This window comes from Primulina eburnea, chromosome 1 (assembly GCF_022965805.1).
Source record: "Primulina eburnea isolate SZY01 chromosome 1, ASM2296580v1, whole genome shotgun sequence".
In the NCBI taxonomy this organism is placed as follows: Eukaryota; Viridiplantae; Streptophyta; class Magnoliopsida; order Lamiales; family Gesneriaceae; genus Primulina; species Primulina eburnea.
This window is the reverse complement of record NC_133101.1, coordinates 2,605,923-2,629,926: the sequence shown is the minus strand read 5'-3', so window position 1 is coordinate 2,629,926 and position 24,004 is coordinate 2,605,923. Positions and strand designations below refer to the sequence as shown.

At 34.4% G+C, this 24,004-nt stretch overlaps 5 protein-coding genes across 10 annotated transcripts; 1 reads left to right on the top strand and 4 right to left on the bottom strand.

Moving 5' to 3' along the window:
- Positions 1-1,739: 1,739 nt before the first annotated feature.
- On the bottom strand, positions 1,740-3,429 carry LOC140810301 (uncharacterized). 5 transcript variants are annotated; one of them, XM_073168182.1, is made up of 4 exons: positions 3,278-3,397; positions 2,987-3,050; positions 2,650-2,876; positions 1,740-2,241 (listed from the first exon to the last, which is right to left on the bottom strand). In XM_073168182.1, the coding sequence occupies exons 3-4, from the start codon at positions 2,815-2,817 to the stop codon at positions 2,047-2,049; spliced, it is 363 nt and encodes a 120-aa protein (XP_073024283.1). In that variant the 5' UTR covers positions 2,818-2,876; positions 2,987-3,050; positions 3,278-3,397; the 3' UTR covers positions 1,740-2,046. The 5 variants fall into 5 exon arrangements, with proteins under 5 accessions (XP_073024283.1, XP_073024299.1, XP_073024289.1 ...); XM_073168198.1 differs by having other exon boundaries at positions 2,650-2,873; XM_073168188.1 differs by having other exon boundaries at positions 2,987-3,076; positions 3,278-3,386.
- A 779-nt stretch (positions 3,430-4,208) lies between these two features.
- Positions 4,209-7,475, bottom strand: LOC140811114 (uncharacterized). Its single transcript, XM_073169003.1, has 4 exons — positions 6,872-7,475; positions 5,026-5,109; positions 4,853-4,942; positions 4,209-4,627 (listed from the first exon to the last, which is right to left on the bottom strand). Exons 1-4 carry the CDS (start codon positions 7,280-7,282, stop codon positions 4,373-4,375), a joined length of 840 nt encoding a protein of 279 aa, XP_073025104.1. The 5' UTR covers positions 7,283-7,475; the 3' UTR covers positions 4,209-4,372.
- A 1,377-nt stretch (positions 7,476-8,852) lies between these two features.
- On the bottom strand, positions 8,853-11,345 carry LOC140810961 (actin-7-like). Of its 2 annotated transcripts, none has more exons than XM_073168914.1 (6): positions 11,146-11,345; positions 10,580-10,649; positions 10,091-10,484; positions 9,397-10,010; positions 9,204-9,288; positions 8,853-9,127 (listed from the first exon to the last, which is right to left on the bottom strand). In XM_073168914.1, the coding sequence occupies exons 2-5, from the start codon at positions 10,637-10,639 to the stop codon at positions 9,223-9,225; spliced, it is 1,134 nt and encodes a 377-aa protein (XP_073025015.1). In that variant the 5' UTR covers positions 10,640-10,649; positions 11,146-11,345; the 3' UTR covers positions 8,853-9,127; positions 9,204-9,222. The 2 variants fall into 2 exon arrangements, with proteins under 2 accessions (XP_073025015.1, XP_073025047.1); XM_073168946.1 differs by having other exon boundaries at positions 8,853-9,129; positions 9,214-9,288.
- Positions 11,346-13,255: 1,910 nt separating this feature from the next.
- Positions 13,256-14,068, bottom strand: LOC140810294 (RING-H2 finger protein ATL78-like). Its single transcript, XM_073168168.1, has one exon. The coding sequence runs from the start codon at positions 14,022-14,024 to the stop codon at positions 13,380-13,382; it is 645 nt and encodes a 214-aa protein (XP_073024269.1). The 5' UTR covers positions 14,025-14,068; the 3' UTR covers positions 13,256-13,379.
- Positions 14,069-18,277: 4,209 nt separating this feature from the next.
- On the top strand, positions 18,278-23,791 carry LOC140810884 (autophagy-related protein 13b-like). The gene is made up of 3 exons (XM_073168827.1): positions 18,278-19,762; positions 19,841-20,022; positions 23,204-23,791. Exons 1-3 carry the CDS (start codon positions 18,620-18,622, stop codon positions 23,457-23,459), a joined length of 1,581 nt encoding a protein of 526 aa, XP_073024928.1. The 5' UTR covers positions 18,278-18,619; the 3' UTR covers positions 23,460-23,791.
- Positions 23,792-24,004: the final 213 nt, after the last annotated feature.

Below are 24,004 nucleotides of genomic sequence, written 5' to 3'. Positions count from 1 at the left end.
TACCAACATTCAGTGTAGCACTTTTCCACACGTACTCGCACAGATTCAGCATAATTAATTATTTTCAAGCCAAAGTAAACTCATATTTTCTGACCGAAGTCACGTTGTTCGGATAAACAATATAACGGGTTGATAACACGTTGTTCACTAGACCCACTTTTCGAGCCGAAGTCGCATTGTATATCAGGACTCAATTTCCAATACGATGATCGTGGTTCACTGGCTCCAATAAACAGTCATTCATCCATTCACTTAGAGTAGTTCATGAATGATGAGAATTGAATAGTATCTTCATATCAAACATGTATTATAATATTATATATATGAAGTTCAATATGATGCAATATCTAACAAAGAGACCGGTAATTTTATCATAAATATGAGGAGTGGGTCTCATGTGAGACCGTCTCACGGATCATAATCTGTGAGACGGGTCAACTCTACCCATATTCACAATAAAAATAATATTCTTAGAATAAAAAGTAATACTTTTTTCATGGCTGACTCAAATAAGAGATCTGTCTCATAAATACGACCCTACATTAGGTACATCACTATCGGTACAGACTTTTAAAATACGACCCGTGAGACTGTCTCACACAAGTTTTTGTCAAATACGAGACCAAATGTCAAAAAGCTATGCAGGAAAAAATCCGAGAGTAAAATCTCACTCAAGAGCTTATTTAATAGCTGATTTTCTTAATCTGGTTACTTTAATAATCTCTAGAATAATAATTTTTGTGATGATATGTCTATTAGTAAGGCTACTGGATATTTAACTAGCCTAATGTTCAAACTTTTGGTCGAAATTGAGTTTTATACTATATAATACTTTACAAGAAAAATCATAATAATTTCAAATCATCTCTAAAAAATACGAAAATTTTATGATATGTGTAACTTTTTGAGTTCTATAATTTTTCTTTAGAAAGGTTTTCGAAATTCTAAACCCATTTTGACCAAATTGCGTATTTGTAGGCTGGTTTTCAAAAGATTTATTGTAGAAAAGTCTCCATAATTTTTTTCTTAGAAAGGTCTATATAGATGTTTTCGTTCATCGGTCGGAACTTTAACGGTTAACAACTTTTATTTTATATTTATATTCAAACACAGTTTGCATGATCATAGAATGCAAGCATCAAAATAGTTCCTGAACATTTAAAAAAATAAATGATAGAACTTTGGTTTTCAAAAACAATATTCATAATAAAGCTTATGTATAGTGTTATTCAATGATGTTAACTTCTTTTCTCCTTCTCGAATTAATGTATTTTGGATATTGCCAATATTTATTGCACACAATGTAACGTGAGATAGGCATTTTAAAGTTAGTTGCAATTTTATAATTTACAGAGAAATGTGTCTTCAGTGTCGAAAGTATAATCAAAGAAGAAACATGTACAACTATAAATGTGTGTGATCATCTGCTAATGTTAATGTGTGTAACTATTTGCCACTTTGGCGTCAAATGTCCTCTCCTCGTTTGTTTGTTTGGTTTTCTTTTTTTCTAATGGCGGATCGACTATCGAATCACACAGGTTTAAGTTTTGTTTGAATACTTATCTAATCACTATACGCACGCAAGTTAATTTCACTTTTGCTGATCGGATGGATTTTCAACAAACAAGAATGAACTATTAATTTGTACGAAGTCCCTCTCGTTTGTACAAATACGAAGGTTGCAAATAAAAGAAGCAGGTTTTTCCTCCAATGTTGAGCTGCGGTCATTCAGGAAGAGGTTGCACGAATGCATGCACAGAGATGGCCGGGTTCTAGGAATAATCCGGGCCTTGAAGTAGTGAAAGAAAGAAAAAATAGTAAGTAGAGATGGTACCACTACCACCAGGGGAGGAATGAACAGAAGAAGCGGCAAATAAATTTACAGAATCGGAGCTTTATTAACGCACCGTTCTCTTGAGGATATCAACTAACATCCCAACCACCAGCCCGAAGCTTTAACCTGTTCAAACAAGTGTCGTCTACAACTAAAAACGATGCGTACTTTTATTTAATGAACCACTTCTTCCTCCATTTTCCTTGAATAAATTATGACGACTTAGATGTAGCTGAAGTGCCAGATTTGGTCGGCTTGATGCCAGCTTTTGTAAACCAGGTAGTGTAGAGAAATTGCTTATGAGGCCCAACATGGTTGCACAGTAGCCTGACCTTTTGCCTTTCCCTCATCCATCTCAACACTATCTTCATGTGCCTCTTGCTATCCAATCCCCTCAAACCAACTTCCTGCTCAAATAATAATAGCAACAGTCAAATCTTACATTCAACAAGATTCAACCTATAATTCTACATGCCTGCAATATATAATCTACTCTAATATTTACCGAAGTCGTGATTCATCAGATCACCACCACCATGTAACTAACTCACAAACTACATCATTCATTTTGTTTAGATGTTATAAGCCACGATCAAACGCCTATTTGATACATACAAGTAATGTAACTATTGAATGATATAAATTGTAATTGCTATACCTAGTTTTATTATGTTGAAGCAGCAGATCTCAAAAACTAAATTTCCTGAAGAACCAACCCAACCAGGATTTTTAAGTACGCTGAAAGAGGAAGGTGTGTTTTTTTTTCTTTCTGTTTCACATTTATATTGGAATCAGCAGCGTTGTCAAGACAATACCTTAACATGCTCCCAGGTATCAGCAATAGATAGTGGACCATGTTCCTTCAAGATGTCAAAAATCACCCTTGTGATTGTTTGTGTTTGCTCTGCTGGCGTCTTGAGTTCTATTGGCTTCATCTTTGGCTTTGATTTCTTGGCAACATACCTTATTGCTGTCGCAAACATGTTCGTCCTCTCCCACCCACAAAAATTTCACAAGCTCGAAACAAAATGCTACTCAGCTACTGCAGGGAAAAACAAACTATTTGAAGGGTGGCATCATTATCAAGCACCATTTGAGATATCAAATTGGATACAGCATGAAGGTATAGGCTATAGCATTGATGTTAGTTACATAGAAAGAATCTCCCAGAAGACTCTTGCCCGGCCTCATTTCAGACAAGTTTTCGACATGTTCCCTGTATCAAAACACATCATTTGTTTGCTTCGAAAAAGGAACACATAATTTTTCAATCCTCGTTCAATTCAATCAAGTGATTAACACAAAGTGTTGATAATTTCCTCATTTACGCATATGAACAAACATATATACTACATCTCGCGGGTTATTTCTGGTCAAATGAGATTTGTAGTTCATGGGTTCGAGAGGAAAAAGGAATCAAATCAGAATTGGGAGTCCACTAACCTCAGAAAGGTATCTTCAATACTTCCGAAACAACACAAGGAGGTGATCTTTACTCATAAGAAAAGAGAGAATTGCAATCCGCACTTCCCTTTTCAATTTTATTTAAAATAATTTTACAGATTTTTTTTCATTAATTTCATATATTTAATTAATAGGAAAACATAATTTGAGGGATAATATTCTATTAATTTCTTGGAAAATCAATCCTCTATAACATTTCCTTTAACATGTCCAATATGTTTTTTTTAAACTAGCGATACGTTTAAAAAAGGTTGAAATTTGATATATGTGACAAATATTCAATGTAAGCTTGACTTGATATACCAAAATTTTGGAATTTTGGTGTCCATAGGATCTACTTTTAATTGTAATGTCCCCTTCTATTTTATTTATATTGCCCTTATATCCAACTAAATATCAATTTATAATAATATCAAACACTAAGTTTATGTTTACTTTTTTATTTAATTAATTTACTTATATTAAAATTTTATTTAGTTTATAAATTAATTTTTTTATTTGTATTAATTATATCATCGAAATTTTCTAGATTGGTAAAAATAATTATATAAATTATTTTTAAAAATTATAATAAACTTAAAAACTTTTTTCTAAAAAATAAGAAATAAATAAATAAAGAAAACTTCTCGAACGAACTGCATTTCTTCGTATACATCCAGGAGCATATCGATGATTGAAGAGAACCCAAGAAATAACCCTGTCCGAATAATAACCCCACTCTACTTAGCTTACGTTTAAATACAATTAACTCCGTTCCATTCAATTCAAAAGTTTTGGAAAACATGGTTCTTCTGGTATTCTTAACTGTTGTTTGAATATAAGTTTTAAAAATTAATTTAACAACAAATACCGATCGAGCGAAAATGTGAAATAAAATAAAGATTAATTGAAGTAAATGGAGAGAAAAATATATAAGCGCGTCATAATCATGCTTGTTATATATTCCTGCCATTATTTGATTCTCAAATGAAAATCCTAACAAAAATTCAAGAAATAAAATTTTGATTTTCACTCAGACCACCACGATCAGCACTTAGCTATGCTTTACAACATTAAAATCGCTCCGAGTTTGGTTTAAGCAGCCATGGCCTCTTTTTCTTCCGTTGTAAAAGGGATTGGCTTGGTTGGAGCAGGTAACCGACCGATGCTATCAACTTTATCTTTCTGTTTCGGGGGAGGCCTTGCTGCTCTTGGAAGCAACCTGCCCTTCTTCTCAAACCACTCAGGTTTCAGCAGAGCTCGCAGCCCCAATTTGTTATAATATACTCTCCTTACTGATCCACCAGCCGCTTCTACTGCGGCTTTTGCCCTCACAGTCACTCTCGAAACCTGCATAAAAGAGGCACAATATTCCAAGATCCTGTTAAATTCCGTACCTGATAAGCATGGAATTAGGATTTTTGCCTAGGAGGGGCCAAAACCTAAACTTGAATAACTGAAAGGAGCTCACAATTGTGTGGCATATATAATATGTAAACATGTTGTTCTAAATATAAAAACATATAAATCTAAACTTCAAGGAGGAGCAAAGGCAAGGAAAAATTAGAACATGACCTCAAGATGGATGGGCCACTGAATATGTTCAGCACCACGAGCCATCAGTCTAACACCATCTTCAATTTGCTTCCCTATTGCTCCAGCGTCCTTTTGTAAAAAAACAGAATGTCATCAGACAAAGCTGGAAATAAAGTGGGCCAACAAGATAGGCGCAAAACTAACACACATACCTTGAGAGTTTTCATCGTGATCAACTCCGAGGAATCGATCTTTCCAGAATTTATCAACTTTGCAATTTTCCCCAAACCGACCGGCTGTCACAATCATAGAAACGTAATTACAGACCATCAATTGAAAAGCATTAATTTTTTCTGGGAAAAAAATCACAAAGAATGAATTTTCTACATGAATCTCACAGAAGGAGAGAGAGTTAAATTATATTCTGATTTATAGTATGCTTTTATTAAATGAAAAACCTCATGGGGCAACAATAGAAGGGGAGGAACAACCTTGTCAACCAGACCTTTGTATTCAATGAAAACCATATGATTGAAGAATAAGGAACGGCATTCAACTAAAGTTCAAAAGAGTCAAGTTTGACCAAAAAAATTGAGCCGGTTCTTATTGAGCTTCACATGAAGCAGCTCGAGTTTCAGCTGATGAGCTCCACTCACAGGCTCAAGTTTTATGAACAAATTTGCAACCTCAAAATTCACACGTAAAACAAAATGATTCCGCATATTTATTTATATAACAAGGAAAATATTAATGTTTACTTCGTATTATAACAAAACTATTCGAAATAATTAAAACATGTGAGCTCTTAAAAAACTAAAATTGTGCATGAGCTTAGGAAAACTTAAGCTCCATTATGCTCAAGCGCGAAGGATTGTGCATCGCCTCACTTGACAATGAGAAATCGTAATTTATATAATATTATATCCAGTTTGCTCATTCTTCATCAAACTTGGTCAAAATCAAAAAGTTCTAGGACTCAACATATGGTGTCTGCAACAATTTGAAGAGCTGATGATGTTCCGAATCATTGATGGGACATCATGGAAGGAATCGGTTCGCTTCTTGCAATTGATGAATGGGACAGACCTCCATTTATTGGAATTACAATTGTCATTGTCAAGTGCCACACACAGGACCATCAATCAACAAAAGTTTCACAAGCAGTAAATGCACATAAGCCATGTCAATGTTGTATATATATTAAGGACGGAACATTGGTTAGGATGCACAAATATAGCACGCGGAATAAAAAGGAAAATTTACTTGTCCAGATTAACTAGCATTGGTATGAATACATTCATTCACCTAAATGAGCAGAGCACATTCAATACATATTTCATGAAGCAATTGCAAATGTTATCAGAGTAGCAGACTCTTAAATCCACAAACTAGACAAGGTAAAACGATGGGGGAAACCGAGGGCCCAAAATAGCCAGTGACTATAAAAAAATAGAGATCTGATATATTTCCAAAAAAGGGCCTCATGAAACTACACAAAAAAGATATCTGACTCAGCTTCTACACAGAGACTGACAAACTTCACAACTACCTATGAGGAAAAAAAAGCATGTCTTCCCTATTTTGAACCTCTTAGGGCGAAAAAGAATGAAGCATACAACAGCCACACTTACGTGTGATCACAGACATTAAAGAATGTTTTCTGCAGGTTTGATCATCCCTTATTTGTATTTTTGACATGCAGTCAATTTTTTGACAACCATTTTCCTAACTGTTTCTTGAAAAAACGAAAAAAATTATATTTTGAGTGAATTTGTTTTTTATCCTCAAACCTCTCTTCAATATGTCCATTTCAATTTCCATGATAAAAAAGACCATTTGTTTTTCCACAAAGAACCCACTGTACAAACTATAAATGATAACACACTAATCTATATAGGGACTGAATGCACAAAAAAGTAAGAACAGGCACCCAATGGCAAAGGACATTGGCATGAATTAACCCCAAACCATCGAAAAAAGATGCCTTTTAGTCACAAATTACTGTTGCACAGAGTTTAAAACAAGTTCATTCATACAACGAAGCTAACAAGCAAGTACCTGAAATGTGAGGCTGAAGGGATTCTTAAACCCACGCTTGGGGAGACGACGGCGGAGGGGTGTTTGGCCGCCTTCGAACCCAAACTTCATCGTACCACGAGCCTTTTGACCCTTATGCCCACGACCAGCTGTCTTCCCCTTGCCCGACCCGATTCCCCGACCCTTCCGTGTCTTCTGCTTTCGTGCTCCAGGATTATCCCTCAGATCATTCAACGCTAATAAACTGCTGTAAGCCCTCGCATTGTGAAAATGAAAACTTGGCTTCGAATTATCCCACGGGAATAGCCAGGACTGAAGGAAATCGCGATGCTGGGGCACGAAAGGCGAACATACTGAGATGGGTTTTGGGTAATTTTTCTGAGCGGCGCGGATTGAGGTTGATAGAACTGAGATCGCTCGTCTTCTCAGCATTTCAAAACAGGAATACCAATGTAATGCACTAAATTGTGTGCAGATTATTGTGGTTTGTTTATTCCTCACAGATCAGATCTTAGGGTTTTCCATTCTCTCTATCAGGTGTCTGCATTTTTGGCTAGGGTTTCAGCTAGAATTGGTGTAAATCGACGTCGCACAGCAACAAATTTTCTTTAAACATGTATTTGCTCATTAGCCGTAACCACGTTAGAAGTGTATCATTTTTTATGAATACGAAATCAACTTTTTTTGTTAGAAACGACAAAATACTCATATTACAAAAAGATTCTATTTTTATTAAACAAAAATTATTTTTTAATAAATTTGTATTTCAACTATATCACTCATAATATAAAAAATTTTATATCAAAATCATTGTAAAGTTTAATTTTAATATTTTTCTTAGATTTTTCACATTAAAAATATTTACCTCAAAATTTAATATATATACATACATTGCATGTAAAAAAAAATTACTCATCAATGAATAAATATTAAAGAAGCTAAAAATTAAAGGTCAAAAGATTTACCTTGAAGTCTTGGGTAACAACAAAATTCTTTAGTCTTGCTGACATCCTACGGGTTCATCTATAGTTGTACTTGTTTCAAAGATAAACGAATGTTGCGTGATCGATATTTACTACATAAAAGTCGATATCAGAACAATATTTGAAACAAATAGGCCGTGCTTGGTTAATATGTGATAGATAAATTCAACACCTTGAAATTTGAGAGGGCGATTAGTAGTTTACCAACTTCAAATTTTTTTTCCTCAAAAATTTATTAACGCATTATTTATTTCTCGTCAAATCCCAACAACATAACTTGGTAGATAAAGATGTATCCTTAATGAGAGAGTCAAATTAGGCCTAGGCAACAATTTGAGTAAGACATTAGCTTTAAAAGATAATTTCACCAGTGGAGAATACGGCCCAGAGAGCTCTTTTTTAAGGGAGTGATTTGTTCGATCGATGGATTTGTATAAATTTGAATTTTACAAAAATGACATTATAGACGAGGATCTCTTGCCCTACTAATAAGAGCGAGGTCCCAAGAACATAGTGATCTTATGTTTAAATTTCATCGTCTGTGTGTGAGATTAGTTAAACCCACTAAGTCCTTATTGCATATATAAAAAAAAATTGACCTGATACGGTGTTTACATCAAATTATCTTCATCGGAGGAATCCATGTCTGAAAAATGAATAAACAACTCCTTGAACACTACTTTCATTTTTTTTCTTTTTTTATTATCATCATCGAAAGTAGTAGAAAATTTGAAAAAATGCTACGAAGTTAAATGTGTGGCTAGGAAGATAATATGCAAAAAAATGTAGAGGAACGATACAGGGACAGACCCTTAGGAACAGGATAAGATGACATTGTCATTGCAAACACAAAAGCCAAGAATGAAATGAATACCGACCTCGAAAAAACTAGGAAAATTTTGTCCGCATAGATAAATAGATAGATAGGTACGTGCACGAGCTAAGATCAACGATTTAACAATCAATTTCTATCCACTGGTAGAAGATGATTTTCAAGTATAAATATTTGTTCTCCAAACTGAAGATAAGATTAAAATTCTCATACCAACATTTATCAACATATTTGTTTTTAGAAGAAAGCAGCCAAAATAGGAAATCCAGGAAAAGAAAACAGACAACATCGATAATTCTCAGGGACACTTCTTGAGGACAATAAATAATTCTACAACACATGAAGGCCATTACATATTTCATCATCGATAAAATAGCAAGAACGAGAAATATGAGACCGGAGATAAGTTGACACATCACAAGAAAGTGTCCTCCCCTTTAACAACCGCATCTCAAAACTTCGCTGCGAGAACCAAATTGAATATCCTTATGAGAGAACTCGAGGACCCAACTAAAAAACTGTTTAAAATGGAACTCACCGGAAATGCTTCATAAAGCTTAGAAGCATTTTCTGTGGACGATAGAAGGACCGGACTCGTCATATTCGCTCTTGGAAATCCACATCTGTTTAAGCACAAACACATGCATCAATAACAATTTATAAAACATTATCCGCGTTTTATCAGATCATTTAAATATTTATTTCAAAAGATGTAGGAGAAGACGTGTGACCTGTTGGAAGGTGCTCAGGGATGCAAGAATGGATCCTCCAATCCACACACTGTACTTTCTCTCTGGTGGTGCAACAACCTTGATCTTCATACTGCTCGGGGCCAAGGCAGTAATTTCCTTGCTCATACGGTCAGCAATACCAGGGAACATAGTGGAGCCACCACTGAGGACGATGTTACCGTAGAGATCCTTCCTGATATCGACATCACACTTCATGATAGAGTTATAGGTGGTCTCGTGAATTCCAGCAGATTCCATTCCAATCAAAGAGGGCTGGAAGAGGACTTCTGGGCAGCGGAATCTTTCAGCTCCAATTGTGATAACCTGTCCATCAGGCAACTCGTAGTTCTTCTCAACAGAAGAGCTTACCCTGGCAGTTTCGTGCTCTTGCTCGTAGTCAAGAGCAACATAAGCAAGTTTTTCCTTCACGTCACGGACAATTTCCCGTTCAGCAGATGTGGTGAACATGTAACCTCTTTCAGTGAGAATTTTCATGAGGTAGTCTGTGAGGTCACGACCAGCAAGGTCCAAACGAAGGATGGCATGTGGTAGAGCATATCCCTCGTATATTGGCACTGTGTGACTAACGCCATCACCAGAATCCAGCACAATACCTGCTCAACCAAACAAATTGATATAAATGAGGTAAAAGCATTTGTGCGGACAAAATTCAGATTCAAAACCTTATACCCACCAGTTGTACGACCGCTGGCATAAAGAGACAGCACGGCTTGGATAGCTACATACATAGCAGGAACATTAAAGGTCTCAAACATGATTTGAGTCATCTTCTCTCTGTTGGCTTTAGGGTTGAGTGGTGCCTCAGTTAAAAGCACCGGGTGTTCCTCGGGAGCGACACGAAGTTCATTATAGAATGTATGATGCCATATCTTCTCCATGTCATCCCAATTGCTGACAATTCCGTGCTCAATTGGATATTTCAAGGTCAAGATACCTCTTTTCGATTGAGCTTCATCACCCACATAGGCATCCTTTTGCCCCATACCGACCATGACACCAGTGTGTCGAGGTCGACCCACAATGCTCGGGAAAACCGCCCTTGGAGCATCATCACCGGCAAATCCAGCCTAAATTTAAAACAACAATTAGCAGTAGTCCAAAGTAAAGATCGACAGATTCAAAACTAAAAGGGCTTCGATTGCATTTTAGAATAAACACAAACCTTCACCATTCCAGTTCCATTATCACAAACAAGGGGCTGAATGTCCTCACCATCGGCCATTTTTTTATGACTGTAACAAACAAACAATTTAATCAATACAGTCTGTCAAAATCATCGAACCAAGCAGATACTCGTACAATATATCTTTTTTCTACAAAGTAATATGATATTCATACAAGCATACAAATTCAAATCAAAAGATGTTTTATCAACCACGTCCACTTACACAGGACACAATTTATCCAGCTTGATAATTTTCAGTTTTCAAGACAAAACAAACACGAATAAACATAAAAAAGAATCAGATCTAAAGCAAAAACATATAGATCAATAAAAATATTGCTTTCCGAACAACAGATCGGATTGAAATCAAACAAACATTCTCAAAAATCACAAATCCCACATTTTCAAATAACAAATTCTAAAAAGAAACCGTGGAAAATCCTTATCCACACAGCTCAAATCCAGATCTACCCATAGAGTGAACGATGCCAAAATAAGAACAACAAACATTATTCAATCAGCTATCGCTCGAAAACAAAAACAGAATTAACGGCAATAATTACCTGGATTTTGAGACGAAACTGGGGAAGAGAGCAAGAAAACTTAAGATTTAATGCAAATCCAAACACCGATGAGGCGAATGGCTTCTTTTTTTAATGAGAAGTATCCGAATTTTTCTTGGCTCTCCTCTGCAGCCGCCTCGCCTGCCTCGGATTGAAGGCCAAAGGAGGTAATCGAATGAGGTGACATCCCAGAGACCACAAGTGTCTATTTATATACAGCATGAATGGTGGGTGAGCTTTGAATTCGGATTTTGAAATTACTTATTTTAAACTATTTATTTATTTATTTATTATTTTATATCATTTTTAAAGAAAAATTGAAAAACACCATATTAATTTTATTATAAAATTGAAATTTATTTTGCCCTAATTACAAGGATTTTGCGCCAGTTTTTTAAAGAGGTTTTAAATGTTAATTGATTTATTGATTGAATTTCTAAAAGTTTGGGAAAAAATTATGTTTGTTCGGGTAAAGTAAATTTGAACTAGTAGATTTAATTATGAGCTAACTTGTGACTGAATAGTGTAATAAAAAGTGGAGATGGAAAAAAATAATCTATGGAATTTCGATTTGGGTTCACCGGTCACAAATCACGGATATTTAAATTGTTATACAGTTTAAAATATTTGAATGATAATAGTATCATTCATTATAATTTTTAATAAAATAACAAGTTTTTTTATTATAGACAAGTATAATCATATCTATCAAATAAAAAACTATATATATTCAAATATTTTGTTTAATTTTTATAAAAGAAACATATTAATCAATGAGTAATGTTATTTGCACTCCACTTTGTATTATCAATATTTCATTTACCGTGTAAAATTTATTCACAATTGTAAATAACAAAAAATAGAGTGTAAATAATAACACATTTCATCATATTATATAATGATTTATTATTTATATATTATGCTTTAGTTGTTTATTAATTATTATCATAAAAAATTTGAAATGTTCATTATCTATAACAACAATTTAATTAATTATAATAGTACAATGGATTATTATGTATAATTAGGGGCAATAATTTTGTTGGTTCATTAACTTGTTTAATTTTATATTGTAGTTCACACTTCAAATTTTTATTTGGGTGTACAATATTTTAATTTTCGGTTAGTTTTAGGCATATTTCGGAACGATGGCAAAAACCTTTGTGAGACGGTCTCACGAATCGTATTTGTGAGACGGATATCTTATTTGGGTTATCCATAAAAAAAGTATTATTTCTTATGCTAAGAGTATTACTTTTTATTGTGAATATGGGTAGGGTTGACTCGTCTCACAGATTAGGATCCGTGAGACGGTCTCACATGAGAACCACTCTGGAACGATATACCTGATTTTCCAAATAATACCGCGTATTGTACTGAAAATTTTCAATACCGAAAAATGAATAATGATATCGTACCGAAATTTTGATATGACATAAATTCCATATCGTTCTTATAAAAAAAATTGGTATACCGAATTTTTCGATACAGTACCGATATAATATCTTCTATACCAAATTTTTTAAAACACTTGGTATTATTCAAATCGAAATACTGAATTTTTTATAATGTTATACCGAAATACAGAATTTTTTTAATGTCATACTGATACCAAAATTGACATTATATTATAATTTTTAATATATGAATTTATTTTGGTATTTCGGTATATACCAAAATAATGAATATTTTTTAAAGTCATGCCGATATCGATACTGAAAAGTTTGGTACAGTATCATATCATATCGAAATTTACGATATACTTTTAAATTCGGTATGTGTGATATTTTGCGATACGATAAATACGATATACTAGAATGTTCTATGTTTTTCCCCACCCATAGATATTTTGGTCCAATTACTAATATGATATCAACCACATCTACAATTTCTGAAGCCATATCAAAATTTTCCAATGCCAAGTTAGTATTACGACGAAATAGGACTAAACGCAGGAAAAAGTTAATGCACTAAATCAAACAATAATTTTAATATTTAATGGATTAAAAAATAAACTGGAACAAGATGGTTTCAAATTAATTCACACATGTTTAAATTTATTTTATAATACAATATATTGTTTTGAAAACCAACAAATTTTCCTAACCGAAAAAAAAAAAAAAAAACTGGCCTACTAAAAAGTAAAGCAATTGGCCTAAAAATCATTAACAAAATCTAAAGAATCCTAATAAATATTCATTACTTCTTAAGAAACGACCTTCATGTTGTAGAGACTAAATCCTTGCAACTTCTTGCTGTGGAGTTTCCGGTATCGCCCCTGCCGTGCTAGTTGTGGCTAGGTCACACCCCACAATTTTATGGCATGTTTCAATGAGACACTGCGTACAAGTAGGGCATGAGGAGTGCGAGTTCAGCCATTTATCTATGCATCGGACGTGAAATCCATGGTTACACTTAGGCAAAACCCTAACACGTTCACCGGGCCCGAAATCCGAGAGGCAAATGGCGCACTCTGTGTCCAAACCTGGCAGCTTAACTTCACTAGTGTAGCTTATTGTGAGGAATGTTTTGAGAGCCCTTTTCTTGATCCCCTTGTCGGCTACCCGAGATGTCGTCGTTGCACCGGCATGATCGTTTATCTCGGAGGAAACTAAACTTGAGCATCTTAGGACACATTTTATGATTGAATTTAGTCCTAATGAGCAAATTAAGGCACATAATAGGACTGATAGAACCATGATAACATTTGCATCAAAGGAGTTGCTGTCTCTTCGGTTTGTCGGATCGATGGTCGTTGTCGGGGAAGGTGATGGCGGTGGGGAGATGTATAAAGGAGGGTGTAGCAACAATTTTCTTGAATGGAAATCTTGGATGAATTCTTGATTCATGGAGGTTGAATAGGAGGAAATCGAAGCCATTTCTTCTGCTTTCTAGAGTATTGGAATATAGTTGTCGGGGCCTCTCTTTAATAGATGGTGCACTAATGGGCATATATACAAGGGAAAGAGTAATATTGTTGCTTAATTTTTAATTATAAATAATTTTATAAAGTTACATGATATTGTATCTTTGCTATTTGACTAGATGTTCGCAACGGGTTCATAACTTAAAATTTAAATGAGTAGGTCTCTTGTTAGACGGTCTCACAAATCTTTATCTGTGAGACGGGTCAACTCTACCGATATTCACAATAAAAATTAATACTCTTAGCATAAAAAGTAATATTTTCATGGATGACCCAAATAAGATAGTTGTCTCACAAAATACGATCCGTGAGACCGTCTCACACAAGTTTTTGCCAATTTAAATATACAGTGCATAGCTAATTAGGATAACTAAAAATATATAGGACATTAATAACCTCTTGATCCGAGCAGCAAGGAATCCGAAATCACTATAACGAACTTTCGGGTTCTATTTTTGTGAAGAGAGAAGAAATATGAAGTCTGTACGTTAATAGATTCAAACTCGATTCGACTCGACTCGATTCTAATTCAATTTTGGCTTAATATGGCTCTAAACAAGAGGATCTGAATCAATATACAAATATAGACACATATTTACAATATGATTGATATTAATATTTATGCAAACATTGAATTAAACCCCATTTCTTGAGCTTATTCAGAGGCTTGATTTCAATCTCATCCCAAAGCTTTTTAAAGGATAATTATTGAACTCACGGTATTTGGATCTCCACTAATTTTTGTATGGCGCAATATATGGTCAATCAAAATGGGTCCAACCCACTTGCAGTGTAGCTTGTCAGTTGGGCATTGGCTTTGAGACTTCGAAGAACGAATAATTGCTTTTATTGAGTTAGTGGGATTTTTATTTATTAATAATATCTAGTTTATATTTTTAATCCAAGATATTTTCAAGTTGCAGTCGCATTTTTTTTTTTTTGTTATTAGAATGTAACCGGAAATTATTGACGTGAGCATCAGATACTACGTTATCACTTCGATAAAAAAAAATGATTACAAGTGAAAATAAGAGCAAATTTAGTGCAAATTGAGAGTTTAGGACTAATAGTGAAAAATGGACGATATATTACAAGACCAATTTGTATTTTTCCCAAGAATATAAAATAAATATTTTAACCCATTTTCCCAAAATTATAAAATAAATAAGTGAAATTTAATCATTATATGAGTCTAAAATATGGAATGAATTAAAAAATGGTCCTTTTTCGAATAAACATTATTTAGACATTACGTTTCTTTCTCGACATTGGAGATTAATGGCGCCTGTGGTTCCATGGTGGGACTTGAAATATTGTGCAAATTTTCATTGCCAATCAACGAACAACACCAAAATCTTGGACGTGTGGATATTCCATAATTTCAATACTTTTTTCAAAAAAGAACTCACACCTTACCAAATAATTTCAAGAAAGGAAAGGAAAAAAACTCATCTACGATGATACAAATTGCTACATTTGCCTCACTTTTTATCATTTGGATACTTGACTATGACAACCAAAAACTAGAGCCTCTTGTTGTCTCTATGACAACCAAAACACTAGTTTTTCCACAATCACATCAAGACGGAAACAAAATTTCTCTATGATGTGTTCGGTTCGATTTGTCATACATCAAATGATTTCAACTTCGTATTCTTATTCTTGGATCGAATGATTTGATGATCTGAAGATGTTTGACTTCAGAAATGATCAATTTGAAGAATGAATTTCGAATGATACATATCTTATATATTTTTAATTCATATCACAGTTATTGTTGAAAATATTTAATTTGATATATAATAGATATGAAATTCATTTTAGATTAGTCCATAAATGGCTCTGAATTATAGATTCCAAATTCTTTTAGATTTAGCCCATCCAAACAAATCAATGGCTCTGAATTATAGATTCCAAATTCTTTTAGCAGTATTTTATACATTTGTATCTAGTATCTTGATTTCAAATCCACAAGTTAAAATAATTTGAAATCCTTATCTATATTTTTCCCATTTTAATGCAAATCCACCTTAGCTTGTTTTGAAATTGAAAGCAATCAATATCTTGTTCCTTTTAGTATAATTACTTTGAAGTTTACTTTTATCTTTGATGCGGATGTGTGCTCTAATAAATACAATATTAATATCATCCAATAATATACAAACACGTTTCTTCGTCATCAAGTAACTATAATGTTGACATATAAGGATACATCGGGAAAAAAAAACAAATTAGTTCGTATAGAAATTCATTGTACAATCTCGATCGTGTGAATACGACGAACATTGGATTGCATATTTCTTTGTAATAAATTGTAACTTGTCTTATCATCATATTGATATATAATTTCCATTGTCTAACCGATACATTATATATAGAATGAGTATCCTTATTAATTAAAATAGATTGTGAAACATATAATAATTAAATCCCACTAAATATCAACCAGTGAATTCAAATTCTAAAATTAGATTCAGACTTTATTTCATGCTTATCCTAACATCAGTTGGATAAATATCTGAGAGTTATATATATAGAATTGGACAATCCTCTCCTCTTGAGCTGGCTTTTGGATTGAGTTAGCTAGGTTCATATTTCAATCTTAATATGGTATCAGAGCCAGGTTTCACCGTTATGTATGAGGTCCATAACCCATAGTTGGGTTATTTGTAAACTTCATGATTCATATGTTTATTCCTAGGCGCGAGAGGATGCGTTAATTGTCCCACATTAGTTGGATAAAATGCCTGAGAGTTGTATATATGGACTTGGACAAGTCTCCCCTCTTGAGCTAGCTTTTGGGTTTGAGTTAGATCCAAGTTCTAATATTAATAATGTATTTGAGTTTGACTCTTCATATCAGACAAAGAAGCTAATTACATTTGCAAATTTGTGAACATTGTGACATGTACTTTTTATATATTACCATTTAATTAAGCTAGAATGCCATACACTAAATCTTCTCATATTTTATATAGATTTATTTTATTTTATCACACCAACATAAATTTAAAAATTATATTATAAATAATAAAAAAAGGAAATATCATTGGTATAGTTTTAACTTGGAGTTGGCATATACATGATACATTATTTTAATTTAAAAAGAAAAACAGTGGAAAGAAATTGTTGCAATTAAACCCAACAAATATATATCATGTCTTTCTATAATAGGCTGATGATTGGTTTGACTGGTTCGATACATGGGTTTGAGCTAATTGGGCCTATAGCTTGAAAGATAGTGCACAAGATTGGGGGCCTACTGGCCCATTTAGTTATATTTTCCTTTCTTCGAGGCAAAAAAACGTGTTCAAAATAAAATTTGGATTTTCTTGGATTTAACGTCTGTTTTTTTTTTTAAAAAAAATTTGTTGATATCTATAAAAAATAATAATAATTAGGATTTGGACTTTTAAGAAACGTGTGAAATTTTGATTACAGTCCTATTAATTTGGATTTAATTTTAAAAATTCAGCATTTTCCAAATATAAAATATGAGTTGGATCGTTTCGAAAATTCATCTAACAAAATTGATAGGTGAGACAACTATTTTAAATATAAATTACTAAATGCCACTTTTCCATAACCATGAAACATCGACATAGAATTTAAAATCTATATTAAAAAAATCTCAAGCCAATAATTTTTAAAATATAATTCAAATTCATATCTTCAAGCAAATATTATAATAATATAATTTATATTTCGAATTATTTTATATAAATTGAACTAAACTCTCTGATGTTTTATAAAATAATTACTGTCATTGGTAGAATTTAGATATTTTAAGACGTACAACCGTCTAAATATCATATTTCGATAAATTTTTTTTTTCCTGCATTCCAAGGTAATGAAATCAAGACTATGCTCTATATATTAAATTAATTGAACTATATTACACGTAGAAGAAAAAAGATTTTTATAATTCAGATTTAATTTTGTTGATTTGTTCTGTTGTTTAATTTTTCTTTTAAAAAAAATTATCTTTTTTTAAAGAAAAATCTTATGATTAAGATTAAAAATGGACTCGAAGAAGCGATTAAAAGTCTCCGACGACTCCAAAATTCATCAACGCAAAAGGGAAAAAGGAACCATTCGAATTTCCTCATCCAAAACCCGCCCAAATCATTATATAGATATATATAAAAATCCTGAGAAGTGAGAATAATCACTTGATGATTTTAATATAATAGATGAACAAAAATATATTATTTTTATCAATAAAAATACAGAGATGAATATCAAAGAAAATACCTTTGCAATTCCTTGCAAGTCAAGTACTGTGAAATAGTCGGTGCCTATGTTTCTTCCTTCCCCTTCCTGTGTTCATATACTGGTAGACGTTTATTTATTGATACTTAGTGTAGTAGCTTTGAAGCTCTATTTCATATTTTTCTGGGAAGTTTTGTTGAGGGAATTCGTTTCTTTGCATATTTATACCGGGATGTTGATTTAGTTTGAGTTTCGAGTGGAATTTAACGTTTTGGATTCTGGGTTTTTTTTTTTGTTTTTGGTATTTTTTTTTTTGGTTGGGAGAGGTGAGTATCCATGGCTTCTTCTCGTGGGAACGCTCCGTCGGAACCTGCGAAAATGGAACAGATTATTACTGAGTTTTTGGCTAAAAGCCTTCACGTGATATTGGAATCGAGGTGTCCTTATGTTTCGTCTCGTAATTATAGCGGCGATCAGATTTCGTCGTCTCCTTCGCCTTCCTCATCATCATCTTCTTCGTCAAGTTTTAGGCCAAGGGATAAGTGGTTTAATTTGGCTCTTAGGGATTGCCCTGCTGCTTTTGAAAATATAGACTTTTGGCGGCAGAGTAATATTGAACCTGTGATTGTTGATATTGTTCTGATAAAGAGGCGGGGCGGTTCGGACCCCTTGAACTCTTCACCAAAAAGGGGTCTTGGGGGGAATATGTCTGGGAAAGAGCCTTGCTCTTATGATTTGAAAAGTGATGAATTTGGCTGTGGAAAGAAGATTGAAAAGATTATTGAAAGGTGGGTTATACAGTATGAAAAGGGATGTGGTGGTAAAGGAGGTGGCATGTCTGGGAGTAAGAGATCCACTTGTACCAGCTCTCATGTTTTGTACAAGAAGTCTTTATTGTCGTTAAGATCATTGTATGCGACTGTTAGGCTTTTGCCGGCTTATAAGTTGTTTCGTGATCTTATTTCTTCAGCCCGGATTCGATTATATAATCTTGGCCATCGCGTTTCATCTTTTGTGGAGCCATTTACCCGTGGAGAAGAGGCGGATATGCAACAGTTCGTCTTTAGTCCTGTTGACACGTCTTGTGGTAGGCTTTGTCTTTCGGTGTCTTATTGTTCGTCATTATTGGACCTGAGGTCTGAGCCATCAATCCCTATATCGCCACAGATTATACCCGAATATGTTGGCAGTCCAATGGCAGAACCACGTAGATGGTTTCCATCTTTTCCTGAATCACAAAGTTCCCCATTTACATGTGCGTTTGGTAGGCGTCATAGCTGGAGTTATGAATCTTATTCTAAGTCTCATTCTTCAATTCCCGTTTCTAAGCAAGAAGCAAGTCATTCGAAGAATCCAAGTTATGAGGATTATCGAACTTGTACAGATTTTCCTTTGCCTCCTAATGTAGATTCTAAAATATGTGTTTCCAAGCGAGGTATTGGTGCAAGCGATGATCAAACCATCTCAACTTTTGACAAGGTATATACAGTAATAATTATTTGTATGGTTCCATGTTTCCCGAAATCACATTTTAAACAATGATGTTGCCTTTTGCAGTTACCTTTAACGAAGGATGAACACAGGAAGATGTCTGATGAGAAACCGTCATCTAAGAGCTCATCATCAAAATTAAGATCTAGAAGTTCTAGTAGGTTAACTTTTGGGGGCGGTTACGATGATTCAGAGTTTTTCGGGGCATTTGTTCTAGATAATGATGCCAAAATAAGTCTTGGTTCAAGGTAATACATCTTGCTTACTTGATTGGGCTAATAATTAGAAGTCAATGGTGCTTAGCTGATATCGAGATATATTCAGGATTAATGTCTTGTCATCTTGTTTTCTGACTTCTGTCACGGTTGATTCATGGTAATTGCCACATCATAGTATGTGATGTTTAAATTGAAAAAAAGACATAATCTCTGCAATGAATCTTAATCCATTCTTAGATTTCATGATAGAGTTACCCTGCAGATTTTTATTTTGCTTCATTCTTTCTGGTTTAACATGTGCTCCAATGTGTTTGCTACTTTTTGGGATGCGTATATTATTTCCTTTTTTTCAGTAAAAATAGATTTCATTGTCAAACAATCAAGTAAGCGGATACAACTTTAGATAAGTACAAAGGAATCACATCCTCAAAATCAAAATGACATTCAGACCACCTGCACCTATTTGCTAACAGATGTGCTACTTGGTTATCCAGTCTAGAGTAATGAACAATCGAAGAGTCCGATGTATTGGAGCACAAAAGCCGAATCTCCTGAGCTAAGGGTTCATCATAAGAAAACAACGAAGAAACATTAATGGATTTAATCATTGATGTCCCATCCGTTTCAACAATACATTTTGAACCATAAACTTTAGCAGCCATGTGAACACCCTCCTTCAGTGCTATCAATTCAGCTAAATGAAGGGTGAAAATGCCTTTGGGATATGTAGCTGCATGCAAATAAATCAACTCCCTCGTGATCACACCCCCACAATTCCTACCGTAAAGTGATCCAAATAAGCTACTACCGAAGCATCCACATTAATAAAACCTAAGGGAGGTGGCCTCCAAGACGTATCACTTCACAATTGGATCCGTTAGCTGGTCCAAAAAGCAGCGAGTCATCTGCAAAAAATAGAAGGATTAATTCCAGAGCTAGGCGGGCACACTTTATCCCACGCAGAATACCCTGATTTACATGGTTGCGAAATACCTCGAGCACAAAGCAAGAATAAATACGGCAACAATGGACACCCTTGTTTTAGCCTCTGGAAGGCCTAAAGAACGTAGAGTGAATACCATTCCACTCTTCCTCAGTAATAACTAGAACATCAATATGACCTGAGCTATAGCTCTGCAAGTCGACCCTTCCATTCCTCATTCCAAAAAAATGCCAATCCACCACTACGGCCACTATTATTTACCCCAAAAGCATTGTGAAATCCCAACGATGTCCATAGTTGAGATTCTGGACCTATTTAACTTAGTTTCCAAAACGAAAACTAAGTTGGGGGAGTATGTCCGAAAGGCCATTCGGAACCGGCTGAGCGTCTCGGGCGTTCCAAGATAAGATGCTCATTGCTCTCGGCAGGGTTGCATTGCAACCACTGCTGTTTGGTTGGCAACAACAGTCACGTTCCTTATTTCAGAGGAAGAAGAGGAATTCTATGAATATCCTCTTATTAATTTGGCTACTCAAATGATCATTTTGCTCCAATTCCATAATTCTAGTAGCCTGAGTTTGTTCCAGCCTCTGAATTGCAACCACCGCTGTTTGGTTGGCAACAACAGTCACGTTCCTTATTTCAGAGGAAGAAGAGGAATTCTATGAATATCCTCTTATTAATTTGGCTACTCAAATGATCATTTTGCTCCAATTCCATAATTCTAGTAGCCTGAGTTTGTTCCAGCCTCTGAATGTTTCGCTTGATTCCCACCAGATTCGCTGTATCATGAGCAACCAGAGATGAATCACCGACCACCTCCAGAAGTTACCCAGTTATAACCCGCTGGAGAAGAAAATCGATCGTAAGATAAGGTCTGAAAGATACTAAAACAAGCAACCACCAAAGATGATGAACTTCACGTGGAAGACCAGTTGAAAAGACTAACTCTCATAGACAAGCTAGAGATACTTCCAAAGATAGATAGCCACACGTTAACTTGTTGCCATCCATTGGGTATAATATTTCTCTGTGATCTACCTGCAAACCATATGTATTGGGAACTGTAAAAACCAACCAGTATAGCTCATACACGTATGTAGTTTTCTAAATCCACAGTTTTTATGTAAAATTTAAATGAAATCTTGTCATATGTGGATATGTTAAGGGCGGTGAAGAAGAGATGGCCGATAAATTAGTAGAATTGGCCTGTTATTAAAAATGTCTACAATAGAAGGGACAGACAGAGGCAACTGAGAGAGTGTAAACAAAATGTGGGTAGTGGTTGTTTGTTGGATTATTCTGTTATTTTTCTTCTCGGAGAGGCTGCTATCTGAGCTAGGAAATTTGAATGTTGTTTCTTCTTCTTTTTTTTTTTGTACAGAATATGTAACTCTGGGCAGAATCAGATACTGAATATCAAATACATTTACCTTTTATTACATCTTCTATTTAACCTCTGTTTGTTCTGTTCATTATTTTTAGCTAGACTTGTGAGTTGTGAGTGTAACAGGATATCATTAACAAAAGGCAACTTGAAGGAAATATTAAACTGAAACGCGGATACTACTTGATCCCCAGAATAGCAGAATAAACTTTTTTGCCTTCGTAGCTTGTCTGCGACATAAAAAAATCTTGTTACTTTCTCAACAAGAAAGGCTTTCTAATGGAAGATCATACTTATATCTTACTAAAATTCCAACCCTTGTTATCATGACTTTGTTGTTTCAAAGACCATCTCATCAATTGCACTTTGTAGTATCAATTTGCCATTATAACATGAGAGCAACTATGAGATGCTCATCTATAAGCTACATGTTTTGATTTATCTTTTCATGTCGTACGTGTCTCGTGTGTCACCATATCAGGGGGGTTGTTAGTTGCAGATTTGCTGTTACTGATGGATGTAAAGTAATGCTTATTAGCTTGTATAAGAAAAATCATGTAATTTCTATGTTGATCTGAGTCCTCTAGTGGCACGTAAATAGTTTCACCCTGTTAGAGACTGTAAGCATTAAACATTTCACATATTTAACTATTTAAGCCTTTAGGCCAAGTCATTGTGCTATAAGAGAAGGGGTTCCAGAGGTGAAGCCTCACAGACCTCATTGACGAAGATTATTTTACGATCTGTGCTTCATGGACACACCATAGACCAGTTATATTAAATGTCTTCCGTCTTCAATAGCTTAAACTTAAATTTAAGTAGTCCGTCAATTTTATTTGCATTGTCTTGAAATAAACCTGATATGCCATGTATATTACCAGATCAGGTTCATCGCATCCCTCTGTTCAGCATGGACCAGCTAAAAATTCACAAGTTGGCGCTCTTGTTCATATGTTCCAGAATGCACCACCTCTTCGTCACGACAGCTCTTGTTCCCATCAAAGTTCCAACATGGATGGCCATAAAAACTGCAGTAAGGATTCTAACAAGACTATAGCTGATGCATTGAACGAGCTCCGTGAGTATGGAGATTTGAAAGATGGTTTACTGAGGAAAAGTAAAGATTCTCAGGCGTAGACTAATAATATTACTTTCTTTGGGAGATTTATGTGTGGCATTCTATGGCGGAGTAGCAGTTTCTTTCAGTATGCTCGTGATTTTCGGGGCATCAGCCACATTTCTTTTCATAAAATTTTTCGAGCTAATGCTGTTATGATTGGAAGCGAAGCTGGTTAGTGTCTGGTCCGAATTGAGATGTTGCTTTTAAGGCTTCACTCGAGTAAATATATGCTAATTTTTGCTTCTCCGGAAGTTTTGAGGGTCTGGTATACTTGTATATACTTTTTTTCTAATACATTGCTAATGAATTATTGATCAATATTTAAGGTTATACCTTTTACTTTTTCAAATTTTCTTTGTATTCGATATTTAGCTACCCTCTCCACCTTATCAAATTGCAGGTGCTCAAGTACAGTAGTCGAGTTCCAATCAATATGAGAATCCAATCCTACTTAAACATGAACTTATGTATAAGGACTTCGTTCCATCGGGTTATATTCGTCTGGAGATTTCGTGATCTTTGGATCATGTAGATGGTTCATAGCTTATAAGAGACTCATACC

Bases quoted from the DNA above. Each gene is read 5' to 3' on its own strand.
- LOC140810301 (XM_073168177.1), bottom strand. From the start codon at position 2,817: ATGTTTGCGACAGCAATAAGGTATGTTGCCAAGAAATCAAAGCCAAAG. The intron at 2,242-2,649 runs GTATTGTCTTGA...TTATTTGAGCAG, and splicing joins ATACCTGGGAGCATGTTAAG to GAAGTTGGTTTGAGGGGATT.
- LOC140810884 (XM_073168827.1), top strand. From the start codon at position 18,620: ATGGCTTCTTCTCGTGGGAACGCTCCGTCGGAACCTGCGAAAATGGAA. The intron at 19,763-19,840 runs GTATATACAGTA...TGCCTTTTGCAG, and splicing joins CCATCTCAACTTTTGACAAG to TTACCTTTAACGAAGGATGA. The intron at 20,023-23,203 runs GTAATACATCTT...GTATATTACCAG, and splicing joins AAAATAAGTCTTGGTTCAAG to ATCAGGTTCATCGCATCCCT.
- LOC140810294 (XM_073168168.1), bottom strand. From the start codon at position 14,024: ATGGCTTCGATTTCCTCCTATTCAACCTCCATGAATCAAGAATTCATC.
- LOC140811114 (XM_073169003.1), bottom strand. From the start codon at position 7,282: ATGCTGAGAAGACGAGCGATCTCAGTTCTATCAACCTCAATCCGCGCC. The intron at 5,110-6,871 runs GTACTTGCTTGT...TGATTGTGACAG, and splicing joins CCTTCAGCCTCACATTTCAG to CCGGTCGGTTTGGGGAAAAT. The intron at 4,628-4,852 runs GTCATGTTCTAA...TCTTTTATGCAG, and splicing joins AGTGGCCCATCCATCTTGAG to GTTTCGAGAGTGACTGTGAG.
- LOC140810961 (XM_073168914.1), bottom strand. From the start codon at position 10,639: ATGGCCGATGGTGAGGACATTCAGCCCCTTGTTTGTGATAATGGAACT. The intron at 10,011-10,090 runs GTGGGTATAAGG...TTGGTTGAGCAG, and splicing joins TGCCAGCGGTCGTACAACTG to GTATTGTGCTGGATTCTGGT. The intron at 9,289-9,396 runs GTCACACGTCTT...GTGCTTAAACAG, and splicing joins CCCTGAGCACCTTCCAACAG to ATGTGGATTTCCAAGAGCGA.